The 21687-nt window shown below is 45.1% G+C and overlaps 1 protein-coding gene across 1 annotated transcript; it reads right to left on the minus strand.

The window, feature by feature from the left end:
• Positions 1-326: 326 nt before the first annotated feature.
• LOC117733376 (collagen alpha-1(II) chain-like) lies at positions 327-18837 on the minus strand. The gene is made up of 54 exons (XM_034536978.1): positions 18744-18837; positions 16685-16879; positions 15681-15697; positions 15491-15523; positions 14773-14805; positions 14553-14606; positions 14353-14445; positions 13523-13600; positions 13329-13373; positions 13154-13207; positions 12875-12928; positions 12556-12609; positions 12394-12447; positions 12256-12309; positions 12112-12156; positions 11952-12005; positions 11767-11811; positions 11551-11604; positions 11020-11118; positions 10863-10907; positions 10670-10768; positions 10515-10568; positions 10320-10427; positions 10159-10212; positions 9903-10001; positions 9693-9746; positions 9112-9210; positions 8924-8977; positions 8778-8831; positions 8631-8684; positions 8417-8470; positions 7877-7921; positions 7516-7614; positions 6759-6866; positions 6569-6622; positions 6425-6478; positions 6265-6318; positions 5535-5588; positions 5344-5451; positions 5174-5227; positions 4695-4748; positions 4408-4569; positions 4148-4255; positions 3775-3882; positions 3554-3607; positions 3332-3439; positions 3188-3241; positions 2975-3082; positions 2837-2890; positions 2108-2215; positions 1734-2022; positions 965-1152; positions 585-827; positions 327-473 (listed from the first exon to the last, which is right to left on the minus strand). The coding sequence occupies exons 1-54, from the start codon at positions 18835-18837 to the stop codon at positions 327-329; spliced, it is 4452 nt and encodes a 1483-aa protein (XP_034392869.1).
• Positions 18838-21687: the final 2850 nt, after the last annotated feature.

Consider the following 21687-nt stretch of genomic DNA (forward strand, 5'->3'; position numbering starts at 1 on the left):
TTGGTCCCTCTTCCTCCTGGCTCTGACTCATCCCCGTCAACTGTGTGGCCACGGGGGGGGGGGGGGGGGGGGGGGGCAGGTGGGGGGGGGGATCTCAGGGAGCAGGGGGTTGACAGAGAATGCTGGTGTGGTGTACAGATATTGCCGGTGCCCTTCAGTGCTGACATCCAGGGAGGTACAACTCGGAGAGCACTTCGTTGTGAGAGGAAAAAGTATAAATTTTTCTTTTATAAATTTCCAGTCTTCTTTATTGTGGAAGTGTAATGCGTTTTTTTTTTTTGGGGGGGGGTGGTAGGGGGGTTGGGGGGCATTGTGATATTCCGCTTTTACAAGAAGCAGACCGCGCCTACTTCGACTCCGAACTCCTGATCCGCTCCTCCGATGTCCATGGGAGCAATGTCCACGATTGGCAGACGGGAGGTCTTCTGTGTTTTGTACTCAAAGACAGTCTTGCCCCACCGGTCAGTGTGTTTCTGTTGGTTGAGAGTACAGGAATAATTTAAATTGGATACATTTTATTTTAAAAAAACACAAGAGAGATGATGTTTTTTTCCCCCGGGGCTCTATTCTTGCAGACGCCTCACCTTGCAGCCGTCCTCCAACACGGTGTATGTGAAGCGACTGGTGCCCTCTGCGCGGAGCTCCACATCGTTGGAGCCCTGCAGCTTCAGGGCCTTCTTCAGGTTGCCCGTGGCCTGGTCCATGTAGGCAACGCTGTTCTTGCAGTGGTACGTGAGGTTCTGGGTCGCTTCAGTGGACAGAAGCCTCAAGAAGGTCAGCTGGACACTGGCAGCGTTGGCGATGGGGCCGTCTTCAGCGTAGTTGAACTGCACGTGGTGACAGGTCGATGGATTCATTAGCAAGCATCCAGGGCATTATACAGTATATAGCATTCGGGGGTCATTAAATCTCACTCCCAGATCTCCCGTTATCCGAAAGCATGGCGTCGTTAAAGTGCACTCACGTGGAATCCTCCGTTCATGGTCTCTCCGAACCAGACGTGTTTGCGGTCCTTGCCCTTGCTGGTCCACCAGTTCTTCTTCGGTACCTCGGCGATGCTTGCGGAGACGCAGGTCTCTCCGCTCTCCATGTTGCAGAAGACCTTGATGGCATCAGCTATGCTGCCGATGTTGGGATCAACCCAGTAGTTACCTGGAGAGGTGAGAAACGTGGGTTAATAAGGAGTGACGCCTTTTTTAATTGTTTTTATTCTAGAAATAGATCTTCAGCCTGTTGAATGGCTAATGCCCTAAGAATGAAGATAGAAAATAGACGGATTATCCGACAGCAGCATTATACCTGCCCCTTTTTGAAGGGTAAAACCAGACCATAAAAAAGCTTATATCAGCTTCTCTAGGTCAGGTTTGGACATCATGGGGTCTGTATTTTTTTTAAAGATGAGATGAAAGTGGATCTTGTTCACAGTAGGCATTCCTGTCTGCAACCTTTCCCTTTTTAAAGAAAAATGACCTTCAATATGACCTTATTAATGGAATCACACACCCAATCAATTAAATTGAGAGGAAAAGGTGTGAAGATAGCACGTACAAAATTCATCTCAATATATTTAGTTCCCCATCAGAAAAGATGCACCTTCCTCTGCGATTTCAAACTGAACGCAGTATTTTTTTTAATGTGTATTTCATTTCCGTCATTTATATTAATGAGCACACACAAACACTCAGAGTTTATCTGGACGTCTTCATCATTTGCAACTCCCCCGGCCTCCTTACCGCTCTTCCACTCGGGGTGGCACAGTTTCAGGTCTCTGCAGGTGCGAGCCGGGTTCTTCTGGCTGCCGTCGGGGCTGCGCAGGTTCTCAATCTGGCTGTTGAGTGTCTTCAGCGTGGAGTCGACCTCCACGTCGTGCTGCCTCAGGGAGCTGGAGGCCTCGTCGGCCCTCATGTACCTGAGAGGATCGGGGGACTTCTCGATCTGACCCAGACCGGCGAAGGCCGACATGTCGATGCCCGGGCCAGGAGGACCAGGTGGGCCAGGGGGTCCGGCGTTACCAGGGGGACCCTGTTACGAGACAAATGGATCAGGTGAGCATTCCAGTACAATTGCTTTAGTGGTGTTTAATTTATGTTTAGGACGTGTTACATACAGCAGGACCACTTTCTCCAGAACGTCCACGAGGTCCGGGGGGTCCAATGGGGCCAAGCTGTCCGTTTGATCCGTCTTTGCCAGCAGGTCCGGACGGTCCAGATGGTCCCTGTAGAAACAGTGAGTGTCAGTGAAAGACAGTGGACGCTTGACACGTCTGCGTTTATCTGAAACAAAACTTTATATAACGGACTTGTGCTTTCTATTCAAAGTGTGGAACTGTGCTGGGTTTTATTCTTTTAGATCCATCATGCAGTCTGAATAATAATAAAATAATCAAAATGGGCCGGCAGTTCCTCTCCATTACCCCAATCACCTCCAGCTCCTTTTTGCCTTATTATGCATGAAGATTATTTTGTATGGCGACATTTCTCTTCATTTTGCTCATCAGGCGCAGCGCTGAGCTAATCTAAAATAGATATTGAAGTCCATTTCTGATCTCCGCAGGAGCGGTTTCACAAATCGCGGCCCCTTCCCATCCGTCCGCCTCTCTTCTGTGCAGAGAGTAATTACCGAAATGCCTCGGCAGCCCTTCTTATCGCAGCGGTGGGTAATTAAAGCACGTGGCCTTTCCTGTGCCCGTCTCCGTCAGGTGATTTGAGAATTACAGAAAAAAAGACTAACCCGTGCCCTCCATATTACCATCACATATCTGAGGTGTTAAAGCTGCAGGATCGGAAATGGAAGAATATTTTTTTTTTTCCTTCTCTGTCGCTCTTTGCTTTCTCACCTTAGCTCCGCTTGATCCGGCAGGTCCGGCGGCTCCAGAGTCGCCGGCGGAACCCTGTTAGGACGAGGACCGATTAGATTGGCAGAGCAGACGGAGCAGAATAGGTGCGGGATGAACTGTTCGATTTGGATTACTTACAGGGGGTCCAGGAAGACCCTGCAGACCGGTGAAGCCACGGTGGCCCTTCTGTCCCCTCTCTCCAACCTCGCCGCTCTCTCCCTTGTCCCCACGTGGTCCTTGGGGTCCCTGGAGTAAAGGTTTTAACGTGTATTAAAATGTGTAGCGCTCTTAATTAGCTAAATCCAATAAAAACACAATAGTACTGCTGCCGTCAGAGATGATGATACTCACAGCCATCCCTCTAGCGCCGCTGGGTCCAGAAGGTCCTGCAGGTCCTTGAGCGCCCTAAAGAAAGGAATAATCGTGTGAGTCAAAAATATGGATCCGTGCTGGACTCTGTGCCTTGTGGTCCCCGCAGGATGTCGTGTTACTTACGCCCTCTCCTCTGTCTCCCTGCTTGCCGAGGGGTCCGACAGGTCCGGTGGATCCGGGGGCACCAGGTGCTCCGGGGGCGCCAGCGGGACCGGTGTTACCTCGCTCTCCCTACAGGAGGACGACAAGGCGATGACTCGGGGAAAAATGACAGATCTCGTAGACTTTTGTCAAACTGTGGGATTTCCTGTGCTCGAGTTTTATTTCGAGGCCCAAGTCTCTCACCTTGACTCCAAGAGCTCCGTCTCTACCAGGAGGTCCATCGGATCCAGCGGTACCCTGAGATAAACAGACATATTTGTTGTATATTTCTTTTGATCGATCAAAATTAAATGCTTATATATACATATACATATTGCAAATGCTGTTCATACAGCCATAACGCGATGCACGACTGACGTCACATTAACATTTTGTTGTTGTTGTTATTATTGTGTAGGTCTGACCTCTCTGCCAGTCTCTCCAGAAGGCCCAGTAAGTCCAGGGGGTCCCACAGGTCCAGGAGGTCCGCGGTCGCCAGAAGATCCAGAAGATCCTTGTTTACCAGGCTCTCCCTAAACACAGAGGGAATATCTTCATTAGATTCCAGTAGCCCCTTTGACATTGAAGGCGAAGACGGAATAATCTGCTAATCTTCAGTATTTTGTGTCTATTCACTGATTAATACATGAAAATGAACGTGGAAATTCAAGGATAACGAATAAGAATATGCCTCTAAATTTAAGGCAGAGTATAGTAAGATTAAGGTTCATCCGACTAAATTGAGTGGATATTAAAACATATTAAACAGCAACCAGAAACATAATGAAAAACACTTACAGAAGGTCCGGGGAGACCGGCGAAACCTCTCTCTCCACGCTGACCCGGCAAGCCAACAATACCGCGAGATCCACCCAGACCCATAGGACCTGAAGGCCCATCGACACCCTACAGAGTCGGGAAAGAGAAGAGTCGTGAAGGGTTCTTGTATCCCGAACTGAACATGTTCTCACTTCAGTGAGGTGCAGTTCTCATTCGGTTTATTTGTGAATGACAGCAGGTACTCAATGTGCTCTTGTGAGGTGCAAAATAAAACTCACAGGTGGTCCGTCCTCTCCGGCCTCTCCCTTCTCTCCCTGTAAGCCGGGAGCTCCGCGGAGACCAGCGTCTCCGTGTCTTCCCGTGAGGCCGGTATCACCACGAGCACCCTTTGGTCCGTCTTTACCGGAAGAGCCAGCGGGGCCGGCGGAACCGGGGTTGCCCTGTCGTGGAAAGAGAGCAGATGTCAGTGGGTATATAGAGCATAAAATACACTCAAGAAACAAGTATGCAAATCGTTTTTAATTGATTTCCCTTTCTAGGGATTTGATATTGATGAAACGCTCACATTGGGGCCAGGAGATCCAACTCTGCCAGCAGCACCAGGGAAACCAGTAGCACCCTTTTCAAAGAGAAAAAAAAGAGTTCAGTAAACATAAACATGCCCAACCTGTTGACCTGTGAAATGTATCCGTTACTCTCACCATCAATAACTAAGGTAAATCAGGTAGATGTGACATAACCAGGAAGGATTTAGCAAATATAAATCCTCATTGCATCTCAACTCCCAGTGGTCGTATCTGAGGCCTCTTGCACCCCCCCCCCCCCCCCCCCCCCCCCCGTATGCGAGAACAATTTGATTTACTGTATGTATTATATCCAACTTAGCTCCCCCTGATGTTGTGTTGTGTTTTGTCTTATGAATAATTTTAGCGCCACACTCCTTATCGTAATCTTCGTCAATGAATAATTGTATTGATCTGCATTCAGCTGGAGTATTTTGCGATGGATTCTTCAAGTGATTACGTAAACATAGGAGTTACTTACAGGAGCACCCTGACCACCACGTGCTCCTTTAGATCCAGTTACACCGGTGGGTCCCTGAAAAAGACAAACAACTATTACTCCAAGCACCGTTAAGATGCAGAGATGTAGCCTAAGACATCTAGATCAGGTTCCTGGACTTTATTTATATAATGAAAAATAAAAGTACCCACCACAGGTCCAGGAGCTCCAGATGGTCCCTGAGGTCCAGGAGAACCACCTTCTCCCTTCTGTCCAGACTCACCGAGCTCTCCCTTAGCACCAGGCTGGCCATCTGAACCCTGGATAACAGAACAGTAATATTATTATATTAAAATCGTCCTTCAGTGGTTTCATTCTAACAAACGGTGCTGCGTTGACTTACAGGAGGTCCAGCAAAGCCGGCAGGCCCATGAGGACCGACCTCTCCACGGTCACCCTGCAAGAGGACAGAAGAGCTCGGGGTGAGATATTTATGCTGTTTTTTATTATTATTCTTTGACACTATGTTTATCGTTTTTTTTAGAAAAAGGACAACACATATAAAATCCTATTAAATGTAAATGAGTAATAACAGAGGGGGGGGGGAAATTAAATGATAAAATAGATGAATAAGATTGTCCCCACAGATATACAACACAGCGGTACTTCCAATCCTTGTCTGATTATTAGCATGTGCACATTTCACTGAGCCTGGCTTCCTTACACCGGCTACCTTATAGAATTGATTTTCAGGTATTATTGATTACGTACAAAGCCCTGCTCCACGTTATCTATCAGATCCATTATTGCCCTTCCTGAGATCATCAGATGTGTCGTTCCTTTGTTGTTCCAAGGACCAGATTACACACATATAGGTGATGGAGCCTTTGCAGGCCGGACTCTCTTAGACTGTGGAGTGACCTGCCTGAAGAGGTCAGGGCTGCAAACTCTCAGCTTTTAAATCAATGTTTTCAGACATTTTAGTTTGTCTCGCCGTCTGTGTTTCCATGCATTGAGTTCATATCATCCCCCGTGTCCTTTAAATGTGTTCTGTTTTTTAAAAAGGTGCAATATGAAAAAAGTGTATTATTATTAGTATTATTACTGTACACATGACAAAAAGAGGTACTTACAGGAGCACCACGAACACCAGTAGCACCATTGGGGCCAGTAATTCCAGTTTCACCCTGGATAGGAGAGAACCAACAGTCAGTCAAACCAAACCAAAATATGTCGACTCAATTGATAACGTTTCCCTTAGACGATCCAAAGGGTGGCCCAGGTTATTCTTACCTTGGCGCCGTTGGGTCCAGATGGGCCAGGAGGACCGATGGGACCACTCAAACCCTGAGGATAGAAAAGAGCATGGTTACCAGCTATATAGATAATAAGAGTTCTGGGTGTGATTCGGAGACCAAGGATTCATTTTGAACTCACTCTTCCACCGTCCTTTCCAGAAGCTCCCTCGGGTCCTTTCTGTCCGTTGTCACCCTGTTGGGCGGAGAAGAAAGCCACGGCGTGTTAATCGAGCACGAACCTGCAGAGGCCTCTGGTCGTGACGTTTGCATTATTTAAATGTACCGTTTAACTCAATAAATAAGTCTACTCTGAAGAATCCACCACTCACTCTGTCTCCCTTGGCTCCTGTGATTCCACCGGTTCCTCTCTCTCCAGGCATACCCTGCAGGCCGGGGGGGCCCTGGGATCCAGCAGAGCCAGAAGGTCCAATGGCTCCCTGAGTTAGAATGAGGAGATAACTTGTCAGTCGAATGTGTTCATGTCTACTCGTTTCCTATGAACTAACTGAGTTGAGTGTGGACATGCTGCTCCTCTTTTTCCTGGCAAAACAAGAAATATGTAAAGAATGTGAAAAGCCGCTAATATATAGTTTCTCTCATTCATCTAAGAGATGTCAACATGTCTCAGAAAAGGAGAACTTGACCAAAGCTGCAGGTCCAACATGTCCACTAAGAAATGATTCGACCGGAAAGATCGTCAAAGCTGTTTTCTTAAATAATTTCAAGGATTTTTTGGAAAATATGCTTATTTTTTCCTCCTGCTGAGAATTAGATGAGAAGGTCTCTTATGTCTGTACGGTAAATATCAAGCTGCGGCCAGACAGTTAGCTTAGCTTAGCATAAAGACTGGAAACAGGGGGGAACAGCTAGCCTAGCTCTGTCCAAAGTTAGCTAAATGCTACCAGCACCTCTCAAGCGCACTAATTAACATGTAACACCAGCAATGAGGCGTCTTTTAAATGTGTGCCATTCAGGAACATTAAGGGAATTAGTAGCTAGGACAAGAAGTCCACCTTGATGAAACATTTGTACATCTTTTGATATGTTTTTCTCAACACAAAATCTGTATCAAAGCCATCCACTGACCTTGGGTCCATCAGATCCGGGTGTTCCGGGAAGGCCACGAGGTCCCTGAAGACCCTGAGCTCCAGCACCACCCCTCTCACCGGGGAAACCACGCTCCCCCTGTTAGGAGACAAGGAGACAAGGAGACTCTGAATAACCACGAGGAACAAGAGGTGGTTGCAGTTGCCCAGGTGTGTGATGAAAGGAGTGCTTGTTGAATTAGATGTTGTACCAAAATGATAACAATGTCGTAATATTCATTACATTGCAGTGCATGAAAGTTATAAATAGTTATTTGTGTGTGTGTGTGTGTGTGTGTGTGTGTCTCTTTGCTTTGAAATCATCTGAAATGAAGACATGAAGTTTTAACATGGAGACTCACTCTGGGTCCAACAGCACCAGGAACGCCGCCCTCTCCAGAAATACCCTGCGCAGAGAAAAGACTTATTTATTCCTGTTACACACATCTGAACATCTGTGTCGTAAAACTTCTTCTTTTAGTCCCAGTAAGAATACGACAATTCATTTTATAACTAAATCATTAATCTGAGCTCAAAGAGGAAAGGAATGAGGCTTTTACAGAATGGTACTATAGAAAGATCCTTATTACCAACAAAAATTACATTTCATTTTCAGTTTGAGTAATATAGTTATGGATTCATTTGAAAAGAGCTGAAAATCCTAAATGTATATATATCTAATCTAATCTATTAGTTGTTGTTTTTCCATAGATAGAATATTTTCTATATTATTTGAGACAGTAGTTATTTCACATAAATCACAAAAGCAAAGGAGGCAGGTAGCAAATAATAAAATAATAGACATCTAGAAATATGAAATAGAATAATATAAAAACTGAGAATAGAGACTATAATGTTAACTAAACTTTGACGTTAAACTACGAGAAGAATATTGGTCTCACTTGGTCTCCAGGTTTTCCTCCCTCTCCCGGGGCACCAGATGGTCCAGGCAGACCCTGTACAAGAAAGGGATTCGTTATATGATGTCTATAAATACAGACCCAAGTCTGCTGTGTAGTCATATTGAATAATCAATCGTTCTAATAATCTCGCTTTGATTTTTTTTTTGTTTTCCAGACTGGTGTTTTCTGGGGTTTGATGAGAAAATAAACTCACCTGGAAGCCAGAAGGTCCGGGCTGTCCTTGCTCTCCTCTCTCTCCAGCGGGCCCCTATGGTGGACCCAGACAAGAGGGATCAGTCAGGCACAAAGAGCAACGGGAAAACATATCTCACGCAACAAGTAACTCCACTCAAATACTCACAGCGGGGCCAGAAGGTCCAGAAGAACCGGTCTCACCATCTTTTCCAGACAGACCCTGTTCAAAGAGGAGCATTTAGATTATCAAAAAGTGATCCGAAGACGATGAATCCAGAAGGTTTAAGTATATTATGGGGAAAATGTACTCACTCTCAAACCAGGACGACCCACGAGACCCTTCTCTCCTCCCTTTCCAGCGGCACCCTGTTGAAGAGAAATCACAGTAAACAATCCGTGGAAAGTCTCTTTAGCTCGCAGTGCTACACGCTAACCAACTGTAGTGATATTTGGCTTCATTATGCTGTATGCGCTCCTCCTGTACTCCTCTAAAAACTCACATTGGCTCCCTTTGGTCCGGGGAATCCCATCACTCCTGGCTGTCCACGGGCTCCCAGAGGGCCGGGTGGGCCCGGGCGACCGTCCTCACCAGCAGCACCCTGTCAAGGACACGCGGGAGGAAATCAAGCACTCAGGCTTTGGGAGTTGAATCGTGTGTTGTGTGTGTGTGTGTGTGTGTGTGTGTGTTTGTGTTTGCATGCGTTCTTCCAGTCACACTACAATGTATCGTCTTATTCAATACAAGGCTTTCATTTTAGAGCCAGGGGTGAATATGGGTTGTGATATTTCCTGTGTTTGTGCAATAAAGTGCTATTTTCAAGTATGTTTAAAATACTGCACAAGTTCAGCTGTACTGTTTGTGTGTGTTTAAAAGTCTAATTATATAAGTAAACGTGTACACATTCTCACTTTTTGTGTATTTGTTCTGTTCTTAAAATGTATATAAATTGTGACGCCACCATGTAATAACAAATCAAACTGCTACCCGTGACGATGGGATATTCTCAATGATCTTGTATTATGTTGTAACTGAAATGCTGCAACCTTTCATAAAGCACGACAGGATAAATATTGTACTCACAGAGGGTCCACCTTTGCCTTGAGGACCAGCATCTCCGGGACGACCGGTGAGACCCTGTGGAAGGACCCCACAGTTTAGAGATCATCAGCATTATTTCAAGAGGTGGCTCAAATCTCGACAAAACACAAATCAAATCAATCCGATCCACATGAAACACCCCTCTGGTTTAAGACAAAGAATGCACAATGCTGTCTGACTGCTCTGACTCACTCTGGCTCCGGGGAGGCCGGACTCTCCTGTGCGTCCAGGATCTCCGCCAACACCTTTGGGTCCAGCAGCACCAGGAACACCACGATCACCAGGGGTACCCTGAAGTAGATGAGATATCAGCATGTTCAGATACAATCCGGGAGCAATACGGAAACCAGTTTTTATGACCATAACGGCATCTTTTTTTCGCTGCTGCGGTGCTCAGATTATCTGTTCACGGTGTCAGTGAGCTGAGCTCGGTTTTCACGGGCCTCACCTTAGCACCAGCAAGACCGTCCTGACCTGGGAAACCACGGTTACCAGGAGCACCCTGGAAAGAGGCAGAGTTACGATTGATTAGATTGTGCATAAAATAGCAACAAGTAATCCATAATGTCACTTTTTAAACCAATGTTATTGAACACCCTGAGGACTTACTCTCTCTCCTGGAGGTCCGAGGGGTCCGGCAGTTCCAGGCTCTCCTCTGGCGCCTCTCTTTCCTTCTTCACCGGCGGGACCAGGGCCTCCGAGAGGACCAATGGGGCCCTGGAGACATTAAGACGTGTCAGTAAATCTTCTCTGTGGTCTAGTTCTAAAAGATGCTTCAAAGTGGTATACCTAGCATGTACTTACAAGCTCTCCCTTGGGTCCAGCTTCACCTTTGAATCCAGGTAGACCAGGGTCTCCCTGAACACGACAGGAAAGAGGACAGCCGGAACAATAAATAATCACAACACAAACAAGTATGAGGATTTCACAAAGTTTTAGATGATTCCCAAGTGACTTACAGACTGTCCCTTTGGCCCCAGAGATCCTGTGGCTCCCTGTGGTCCAGGTGGGCCACGAGGCCCGGGGAATCCAGGGGCACCAGCAATACCAGCGCCGCCCTTCAAGGAAGAAAAGAGCACAACAAAATGTCAGAATAAAGTAAAACAGTGATATCATGAATTACAAAGAAACGTATGGTAATGGAGGACTTACAGCAGATCCTTTAGCTCCAGGAATACCATCAGTACCGGGGTTGCCCTACACCGAGAGAGAAGGAGACGTTCATAAACAACAAACACAGTGTACGAATGGTACTGCAGTATGCAGGCGAATCGAAAGTCCCGGATGATCACGATGATGGGAAACGAACCGATGCTCCGGAGGGTCCAGGGGATCCTGGGGTACCGGACTCTCCGCGAGGTCCCTGTGCTCCTTCAGATCCACGGATTCCAGTAGGACCAGCTTCTCCCTGACGGGACACAATAACTTGTGATTAACAGGTAGTAGAAAAAGTACATTTCATTTACCTGTGAATCCAAAAACAGCTGAAGATAATTATGTGTTTGGCACCTGTTCTGTCTGTTCCTATATGTACCCAAACATATATATTTATGGACAATTACTAAACTGAATGTCACATGACTATAAATGCATCTGTTTCTTTCTTGGAAGCATTATAGAGTAGTTTGTAGAATATACGACTGTAGTCGATCACCTGTGTATGAAAAACAATAAGCTACAAGAACGAGGCAGACTACATGTCAGCATGAAGAGATATGAATATGGCATGAATATGCTTCAAGTGACACTCGCCAGGCTTTTGTTGCTTTATTTTACAACGTACTGACTGGTCTGCCACAGATATGAAATACTAGTTTGTGATAATGTGATGTGCACAAACCTTGGATCCTGGAGATCCTGGGAAACCGGGAGCTCCAGCAGGACCGACAGGCCCCTGTAGACAGAACAAAAAACCTGCCGGTTAGGGTTTCATGTCTCATCCCTTTGTTGATGTATTATCCAGAGCTTATGGCATTATAACAAACATTACAAACAATTACACAACAAAATTATGACAAAAGTTAATTGGATGCAAAATGGGAACTATGACACTCACAGGTGGACCAGCAGGACCGGGCAAGCCATCATTTCCACGGGCACCCTGAAGAGTAAAGAGACAGCATAGTCAGGTGTGTATGTGTGTGTATGTGTGTGTATTATATGTTTGTCAAACATGGGCCAGAAAACTAGAAACACATCGATGCTCAGTGGCTCGAACGCAGACGTCAGTTTGTTACTCACTGCAGATCCGGCGGCTCCTGAACGCCCCCTCTCACCGGGAAGACCACGTGGACCCTGAGGCAGAAGATCACTTTATCTTAATCATTATGAAACATATATAGCTTACATTTATTATGTCAAATAATATAGCAGATCATTAAAAAAACCACTGGAGACTCACCATGGGTCCGGAGGCGCCGTTCTCTCCAGAGGAACCAGACTCACCCTGATGGGAACACAGGTCAGAGGAATTAGAGGAAGTGAGCAGGAAACAAAACCACTCAGAAGACTAATCATCACAAAAAGATGCATGTGGTGGTCTTACCTTGGCTCCTGCGGCACCGGTCTCTCCCTTAGCTCCATCCAGACCAGGATGACCCTACAGACAGACATCAGTCAGTCCTCAGGGTGCAATGAATGTGCAATGAGTTGCGAGTTGCAGGCGCAAGGTTGAAACACTCACTCTGTGTCCTTTGATTCCAGGAAGTCCAGGAGTTCCAGGGAATCCACGAGCTCCCTATAATAGAAAAGAAAGCAATAAATCTATACACGAGGAACGCTTCACCGCATCTCTATTTTTTCCACTTTGGACTTTGACGTGCAGCGTAATCCTGTAGTTAGTCACCTGAGGCCCTGCAGGTCCACGCTCACCAGCTTTACCAGGTTTGCCAGCATCGCCCTAGAAACAAACAGGAAGTGGAATGGTTATTTCCCAAAGCAGCTGTTTGACAGGCAGCAGCAGCTTGGCCCAGCAGCATTGTGAAGACATTTAGGGGGTAGGGAGCTTAAAAACTTGTTTATTAATGTTGATACTCAAACATCATTATGAAATAATAGTGAGGCAATCAAGTGAAATAGTTAGGAACAAGGGAAACATTTTAATTGTGGTTTGCTTTGACCTTTCACCTTGACCTTGTGTTTTACCAGAGCTGTGAGACACTTACATCGCTTCCAGGTTTTCCAGAAGGTCCAGATGGTCCACGAGGTCCCAGTGCTCCCTGGAATAAAAACAAAAGATAACTCTTTAGTGGCATCTAATTACTCACTGTCGAACTACATTGAACTTAAATACACTTATAATATAATTCATAATCAGCATGTGTTTCTGTGGAAGTCGGTGCGGTTGTCAAATCCTAAAACATTACAGCAAATGCGAGCAGGACGTCGTCTGTTGAGCACACAGATGCATTCTGGGATATGCGTTATATATATATAATACTTACAGCAGGACCAGGCTCTCCGGCCTCTCCAGGGCCACCTTGGAAACCTTGTGGGCCCTATAAGTACAAACGACAAAGAGATTTATTCATTTATTCCAACAACTCTTCTCGATGTTTCTACACTCGCCGTTCGATTATAACGACCGATCACATAGTGACTGTAAATGAGAGTACTTACAGGAGCTCCACTTGGTCCGGGGGGACCACGAGGGCCCATGGGACCCTGAAGGAGGAAAAACAAGACAAACAGAGGAGGTTAACCCAGAATCAGTCAGGTAGAAGTGAAACGACTGAACCACCAGGTGGCAGCATTGCAATCGTTATTCTTCAACCGTTTTCCAGACACTCTTCCTGTTAGATATGCATGCTCACCATCGGGCCCTGCATCACGCCCATCTGAGCGCCTCCGGACTTCTCATCGAAACCTCCAGCCATCTGAGCAGCAAAGTTCTGCAACGCACCAAACAGACAAGACACTGAGAGTCAGTCATCGCGGTTATTATCTGTTGTCCGGCCTGAGCTAAGTGGGCTATTACACACAAATGGTGGATCGGTTACCATGAAGTAAAATAGAAATACAAGATCCCGCTGAGGTAAAGCACTCTTCGTATGTCCGCACACTGCACAAGGATGCTGTCTGTAGGGTGGCTTTCTTCTAGGTCGGTCCTCGACCAAAGAAAGTCTTAGTCGACTAATCGAGCTGAATTAATCTACAGAACTAAGTTTCTCCGCAAAGACTTACACGAAGGCATCAAATCTTGTGTTGCGGTAGATGTGTTTCATACATTTCTTGGAAATAAGTCATTCAGCGTGAAAAAGCAATACATAAATGACTAATCGACTACAGAAATCTTAGTTGACTGAGACCAAAACGACCAATAAATCAACTAAAAAGACATTCTGCCCTCTTACTTCTTTGAATTAAAAACAATCAACTCATTTGTGGCTGTTTCCATATGTTGATTGAGCCAAATGAGGCCAAAGAGAAGAAAAGCAAGGCACTGACCAGGTGCCGGGCGGCCATTGTCAGTAACAATGTGTTCTTAACGACTCACCTGGTTAAATTCTTGTGATTTGTATCGACAGTTTATTATAAAGTCATATATTTATACCTCTGTTTAAATGTTCAGCTAAACACAGGACTTAATCTGAGTAAGAAAATGTGATTTTGCTAAATTGTTACAGAAGCGCCCCGGACTCACCCCTCCTAGTCCTGCTGGTCCAGGTGGGCCGGCGGCTCCGGGGTTTCCAGGTATGCCGGGCTCGCCATCCCTTCCACGAGGTCCGATATTTCCCTAGGGAAAAAGAGAGCCGGTGATGTTCTCTGACTTCTTCAGGACGACTGGAGAAGATTCCACGTCAGAAATTAGATCTCAAACTGTAACAGAGTGCCGTCGTTTACCTTATCACCCTTAGCGCCGGCTTCTCCGCGTCCTCCCTGCTCACCTGAGGGCCCCTGAAAAAACAAAGAAATATTGGTCTCAGCAAAACTCCCCAAAAAAAACTGCTCTTCGGAATCATATTATTGTCAACCAATACATATTCTCATCAAACAGCGCTTGGATAAGTGTCGAATAAATGCGCTTAACAAAAGCATTGTGAATGAAAGGTGTCATATTTACCATCGGGCCCCGTGGTCCTTTTGGTCCTACGACCTGCACAACAACCAAAAGAAAGCTTTCGTCAATTACTTTTTATTAGAAGACCAATCGTTCATCAAAATGAGAGAAAAGAACATTCCAGCTTTGCAGGAGGTGGACGTCCAGCAACAAAAAAAAACACAATTTGACGAGGATTTCGTTTGACAGGACACATTTTCATGAACACATCACCTCCTCTTAACCTCTGCCGCGGCCGACTCTGTGCACCTGACATGTGCAAAGTCGCCGAGAGGATCTAAGAGGATTTGATTGGGTTCATTATGTCCGAGGAATGCAGGATTTTTTCCTCGTGTAAAGTTCAATGAGGGATTGTTGGGCATTGTAGTTAGCTTCTCGTGAGCTGGGGAAATTTGCCCCTCTAATGATCAAAACTGTTTAAAACTCAAGAAAAAGTAGGAAAATCAATAAAAAAATAAATATAACAAATGAAAGGATAGTTTTTAAGTGTTTGGAGATGACTCTATGTCAAGAGCGAAGAGTCAAGTGTTAAATATGCGTATTGTGTAGGTGATGATTATGGAAGTGAACGGGCACAGTGTTGGACATTTAAAGCCCCCCCACAAGAAAAAGAAAAGAAAATTCTAAAATTGAATAATACCAACGTAGAAAGAAAGGTTTGATTGGTGAGAAGGTTTGTTTTTGTGCAGCATTGAGACATAACTTCAGTATTCCTACTTACATCTGCAATCTCTCCCGGTTCACCTTTTTGGCCCTGATTGATAACAGAAAGAAGTGAAATCAGTGGCCCGAAAAAACACCTTTACGACCAAACGACCCACTTCAAGCTCCAGAATTTGACAAGAGAAGTTATTTTTCAAAGTTAAAATGAATGGATGCCAGTATTTTCCCACATAACCCCACGGCCTCACCTGAGCACCAATTGTCTCTGATGTTGCGGATGGATGTGTGAAGGGAGGAAAAGAAGAACAAAACATTAAAAAAGAAATGTACACAGAGGTAAAAAAAAAAAAATCATTTCAGACGCTCAGACTGATTTGAATCCTGGTTTGTGATTCTCAGGAAAAGAGAAGGAACTCTTCGACGGGATCAAATGCAATTCACCAAACCCCAAATCAAAACAACCCATCCAGATTATATTAATGGTGAAATGTAATTCCGAGAGGGATGAAGCAGAAGCAAGCATGGAGATGAGGTGGAAGTATTTAGATCCAACCATTTAAGCAAAATGTGAACGTATACAATGAAGTATAACTGTAGCAGCCATAGAAATATCTGGTGTCCAGTTGTGTATCTTATATTGTTATTTAAAAAAGTATATTTATACCAAATTAATGGGAACTGATTCATGTTTAAGTGATCTTAAACTTATTCTATTTCAAATATATCCGATACATCTGTCAAATCAACACCGCAGGAATAAATACAATGTCGCCTTGAATCTTTTGATTCATCTAAATAGTCCTGACATGAGGCCTCAAACGCAGAAGACCTCTAAGTGGGTCAAATAAGTTGAGGCTGAGCATGACCCAAAAAGCTTCATCTTAGTCATGAGTTAAAAAAAAAAAAAAAGAATAAAAAGAAGCAGGAAGCATCTCTACTGGTTTAGGAGAGAGCCAGACAACACATGACAGGATTCATCCAATGCCCTCGTGGAACCAGAGGATCCTGTTAATGTTGCTTATCTGGTCTCCATCCAAACCAAGCATGTAGAGGGGCCCACTTTGGATTAGGGAACACCACTATCGTTATTGACTAATTCAATAAGCAAATCTATTTAAAATCCCATTTAGAGACAATGATCAGTGGCGGTTCCCCCATTCAAAAGTGTGAGCCGGGGTGAGATAGATGCAAGCAAAGAGGAGTAATTTATTTATGGGTATGTGAATAAATAAATTACAACCAATGGGGGCACTGGCATCAGCAGGGCAGATGGGACAGCACTCTCCAGATGGGATGAGAGGGTTGGCACATTCTCTGATCTCCTCGCAGATTATCTCATCACACAGAACCGCTCCGCTGTCGCACACACAGATGCGACACGGCTCGGGCTTCCACACATCCTTATCATTATACTGCTGGCCGTCCTGGATGCAGCCACCTGCCTCCTCTGCGGTTGGCCAGCAGGGGGCGCGCGGCAGGTGGACAGAGGATGGGGGAGGGGGGAAGAGACACAGAGGATGGTTCAAGAGAGAGAGAGAAAGAGTTAGAAAGGTGTTGGGGTTTATACAGTGTTGAGGGTTTGTCAAGCAGATGTTGTTAAAAATAGTTGTGAGGGAGTAAGAAGATTAAGGGGGGGAGGGGGGGGGGGGGTCAAGGGCCACGGCAAGGAAGTAGGAAGAGTAAAAGCAGTGTGGGGGTAAGATGGAGGGAGATAAAAGTTATCCTGCATCAAATAAACACTGTGCACACTTTTATAATGTCGTGCAAAGTACACAAGGAGGTGACATTCATTAGCATTACATGATAAAAACACATATAATTGATGTCAATGAATAGGAGGTGGCCTTGTTCCTGTGACGCTGATGAACAGGCGGCTGGTCTGACCCAAAGAAACACACACGGGTGGGTACCAATCAGAAGCTGTGGACTACAACTCGCACGTTTAAAAAAAAAATTTTTTTAAAACCCACAGAAGTTATCATAAGGGGAATATTTCCTGCAGAGTAAAATGTAATGTCAACAAGAGCCACAGTCGACAGCAGTGTCCGAAGCCCTCGCTGAGGTATTTCACGTGGTCGGCTGAGTGTATTTGACCTGCGGGCCGGCTCGTATGAATGAACCCTCTCTCACAGGCGTACTGTGCCCATTTGACAAGCTGCTGCCTTGAGTAAACAAGTGGGTCCTTCTAAATTTCTCCACCTGGATCCCGAAGCTGTGTCGAGTGCCAGTTCAAACACGTTGGGGGGAATTAAGAATGGGTGTTTTGTTTAATGCGTACAGCTTAGCGCTGTGGCCTTCCAACTGCTGCTACTTGTTTTCTAAGTGATACTTTGTGATACACGTCACAAGGAGGTTTAGTTCCTGATGAGAAATTGGCTACTAAAAACATTAGCTTTTTTTTTTATTTTTTTTACAATCTATTGTAAAGCTAAAAGCGTATAAATGCTATAAGAGAGGGAGCTGTAAGAAGTCCCACTTTCTATAAATACAGCTACGTGTCCATCATACGTTGACTCCCTGCTGTGCACCCTGTCCTCTGTCCCACTCCCTTGGCGCTACCCTTTGAGCCTGCTAGCCTGGGGTCAAGCGCTGTCTGACCCCGTCACCTCACATCAAGAAAACCTCCGATTCTGCTCCAGACAAATCCTGTGGGTGAAGTTTTCATATTTTCTGCATTAAAAAAAATATATATATATAATCACATTTTAAACTAAATTGACTAAATTTAAAGAAAATCCTGATTTAATTGTTTCTTCTACATAATGGTAGTGGTGGTGGAAAAGTAATCCGACGGCATTTAGGGCATCAATAAGCTCGATTAAGTAGATTTGCTGCTTAAAAATTAACACTACAGTGTGATCAAGCACAGCAGGGGAACGGCTGAGCGGCAGGACGCAGGTGAGGACAAACGGACACTTGTTCACCTGGTCCTCCATCCCACACAGATGTGCCTTGACAGCCTCAGCTGTCCTACAGAGAGACATGGACTGGCTTCCTTGGAAAGACGACTGGCAGCCTGCTTGACATTATGCACTCACTTCAGCAGAAACAATTAACAATTACATTGACACAACTTTAAAATAGCATGTAATGCTGGCCATATGGCAGTAAAAAAAAAACACCAGTTGTGCTCTTCCTGCTCATCATTTGACGTCACACCTCTGGCGTTTGATTTACTTTCCACTGTTGTTCTGAGACAAGATTGGGAAGGCAACAAGGGTCGGTAATGTCATTAGAGTAACAATCCACACATACATTTTTTTTTTTAAGTAAAAAGAAGAAAAAAGTTAAGAAAAAAAAGTGCAACTTACGGTCGTCCTCTTCCTGACATCTGACCACGGATAGTAAAACAACTTGGGATGCTACAAGTAGCAGAACAGTCCTTGAATCCACAAAGCCGAACATGTCTAAATATTAGACATGCAGTAGCTCGGCGGTGAGAAGTGAAGAGATGGCCGAGACCAGGCTTTTTTTCAGTCGGTGGTGTGTTGAGTGTGCGTTCCCAGAGACTTATGGCACCATGCAGTCAAACCCTCCAAAATCTAAGTGAAAATCCAACGCGGGGCCCCAGCTGGCACTCTGCACCCACCGCGTAAGGGCAAGCACGGCGGTTTTATGTCCACTCCGCCTTGATTGGATCTTCGTATATTCCAAAATGCCAGTCCTTCCCCCAGACCCCCTGTCAGGCTGAAACCTGAACCTCATCTCCCTCCCCTCAAGTCCTGCAGCATCTACTCTCCCAGGGTTTCTCTTTTTTTCCCCTTTTTTTTTTTAACTCAAGCCCTCCTTCCTCTCTTGACCTGCTCGGCCCGGGGCAAGAGATGCTCCTTCACTTTCACATTAGAAAGGGAGCACGGGGTCAAGCCCCGACTCCTCCACATGTCACGGTGTCAGTGGATTCAGAAATCTAAAAAGCTGGCAGAAAGAAATGTAGAAGAAACTTCAGATGAAAGTCGGGAAAAAGTCACCCAATATGTTATTAAAAAACTTTGTTGTAATAAACTAAAGTACAGATTACTATGCTGAAAGTAAAATGTTATGGTGTACAAATACATGATAATACTGTGTTATAAAATATATTCTATATAGTATTGTCTTCATCAAATAAGCTAGAAAATATATCCATAACTTTTCAAGACCTGTCCTGGACCTGGTCTTTCCAGTCCTGGGTCAGAACATAGCAAAAACATTATAAACCAAAGTAGGTATAAGAAAACTGATCACAAACTTAAAATTGAAAAAGAAAATACTTACAAAGTCTGTTTTTTTAGTGAGATTCACAAAATCATTGTGTGGTGAAAGTTTTCATCTCACTGCTGTGTAACTGAACTTAAATCCTCTCCCACTTCATGAACTGAACATTGTGTTGTTGTTTTTTACTTTAACTTGACTGCTAGGATATACATTCTTTTTATTTTTTTTATTAAAAAGGTCTCAAATAGTCTGCCAAGGACGAAGAGCAAATAGATTCTTATTTTCCAGAATAATGAGGAGCCGTGTGCAGTTAAAAACTCTCAGGTTATGGGAACCCAACAATGGGTCAGTGGGGTTGTTTGTTCCGGTCTAGTCTCCTGGATTATGGATTAATCCGCAGACTTTAGACAACCTCAAAGTGTTGAGCTGACCAATCAACGGGCCAGTTATGTCGCGTTCACATGGCAGTCAAACTTTCTACGGGCCTTATCTGTTCGGACAAAGACAATTGGTAAAAAGGCTGTGAGATCCAGTTAAAAGTAACATTTTCTGGATCCAAAAGTTAAATATTATATCCATGTCTGTATATCACTTCCCCATATGCAGCTTAATTGTCCACCAGATATGCAACCGGATTAATTTACCTTCACGGTTAAATTCCTGACGAATCAGCACGTATATGCCAGAGGTATCTATTGTGAGGTCGAGTCTAGACGGGTGATGAAACGCCAGTGTGATCTTTATCCCGTACCTCTCTCTAGATAGCCCAGGTGAGTGGGCTTGAATGGGGGTCTTTGTCATGAGGAGAGGCACGATATTTCCAGGGTCACGACCTTTCCAGAGAGCCCCCCTCATTCCACATACAGGAAAGACAGATTCGAAGCCATTGTATTCGCTTCGCGTCTAGCAGATCGTCTACCAACTATTTGGTATGTTGGCGTTGCGTTTATGGAAGACGTTGGTGTGAAACTGATCAAATCAGATCGCTGAAACCAAAAGGCATCTCCTCTTTTTTGTGTGTTTTATCCTCTGATTATAAAGAGGGATCGTCACAGTTCAGGTGTCCTGGTTTCAAAATGGATCTGCTGGGTTCTTTCGGGATCTCACGTTTTACCGGGACAAAACCAACCCAGTGACGATACCACCAGCAAACGAAAACATTTCAGGAATTTAAACAGCCAGTTAGCCAGCTGAATAAATAATCTGTGGCGTTTAGACAACAGAGGCTGTATACAGTGCCATGTCGTGTTAACTGTGCTGTGCCGGGGGTCAAATCATTGTTGCTGTGTCACGTAAAGAAAGACGAAGTTGCAGTTTCTTGGGGAATGAATGAGAGCCTATTCTACTACACGTGTTAACTTAGGCTTTTTACAGCTCCTCTTGGAAATGAGAAAAGACTTCAGGGCAGTGACATAGTAAAAAAAAAAAATAGCCAAGAAACCAAACCACGGATGCAAAAAAGTAAAAAAAGAGACGACAAAGACCGGTTGATTGCGCCTCGTCGGAGAGAGAAAACACCGAGGGCAAACAGACAATGAATCGAGAGATGCTAAAGAATTTACTGCCACCTTTTTTAACAGCATCCTAAAAGGAGAGCACAGCTGAGAGCCGTGGAGCAATCATTCAACATTCTTCTCGCACACTTCTCCTTTTTTTTTTTTTTTTTTTAAAAACCACGTTGCAGCAATGTCACCGAGGACCACCGTCGACTTCAACTCCGGAATCTGTATCAACGTGCAGCTGTGTTCGTTTCAGCTCCACACGTCCTTTTTTACTCTGGTGCTCTGACTGTATGCCGCCGTCTCCCGGGGACACACAATAGGCCTCTGTGTGTGCACGGCCCAGCGGAATGCTGCGAGATGGCAGGGCAGTGGGATAGCTGCATGGTGAGGATGGGGGGGAGGGTGTGGAAGCCGGGAGGGAGGATGAAGGAGGAGGAGGGGTTGGTTTGAGGGTATAGGGGGAAGAGGTGGCAGGGACGGGAGGAGGGTGGTGATGGTGGGGAGGGATGAGGGGGCTGCTGACCTTTCACAACTGTACGGGTGCACGGAGGCTCCAGGG

Source organism: Cyclopterus lumpus, chromosome 7 (genome assembly GCF_009769545.1).
Source record: "Cyclopterus lumpus isolate fCycLum1 chromosome 7, fCycLum1.pri, whole genome shotgun sequence".
NCBI lineage: Eukaryota > Metazoa > Chordata > Actinopteri > Perciformes > Cyclopteridae > Cyclopterus > Cyclopterus lumpus.

What these genes read in the sequence shown, in the direction of transcription:
- LOC117733376 (XM_034536978.1), bottom strand. Translation starts at nt 18,837, where the DNA reads ATGTTCGGCTTTGTGGATTCAAGGACTGTTCTGCTACTTGTAGCATCC. An exon ending in CTGGACCCTCCGGAGCATCG is followed by an intron (nt 10,908 to 11,019) that starts GTTCGTTTCCCA and finishes CTCTCGGTGTAG; the next exon opens with GGCAACCCCGGTACTGATGG. An exon ending in AAGGCAAAGGTGGACCCTCT is followed by an intron (nt 9,211 to 9,692) that starts GTGAGTACAATA and finishes TGTCCTTGACAG; the next exon opens with GGTGCTGCTGGTGAGGACGG.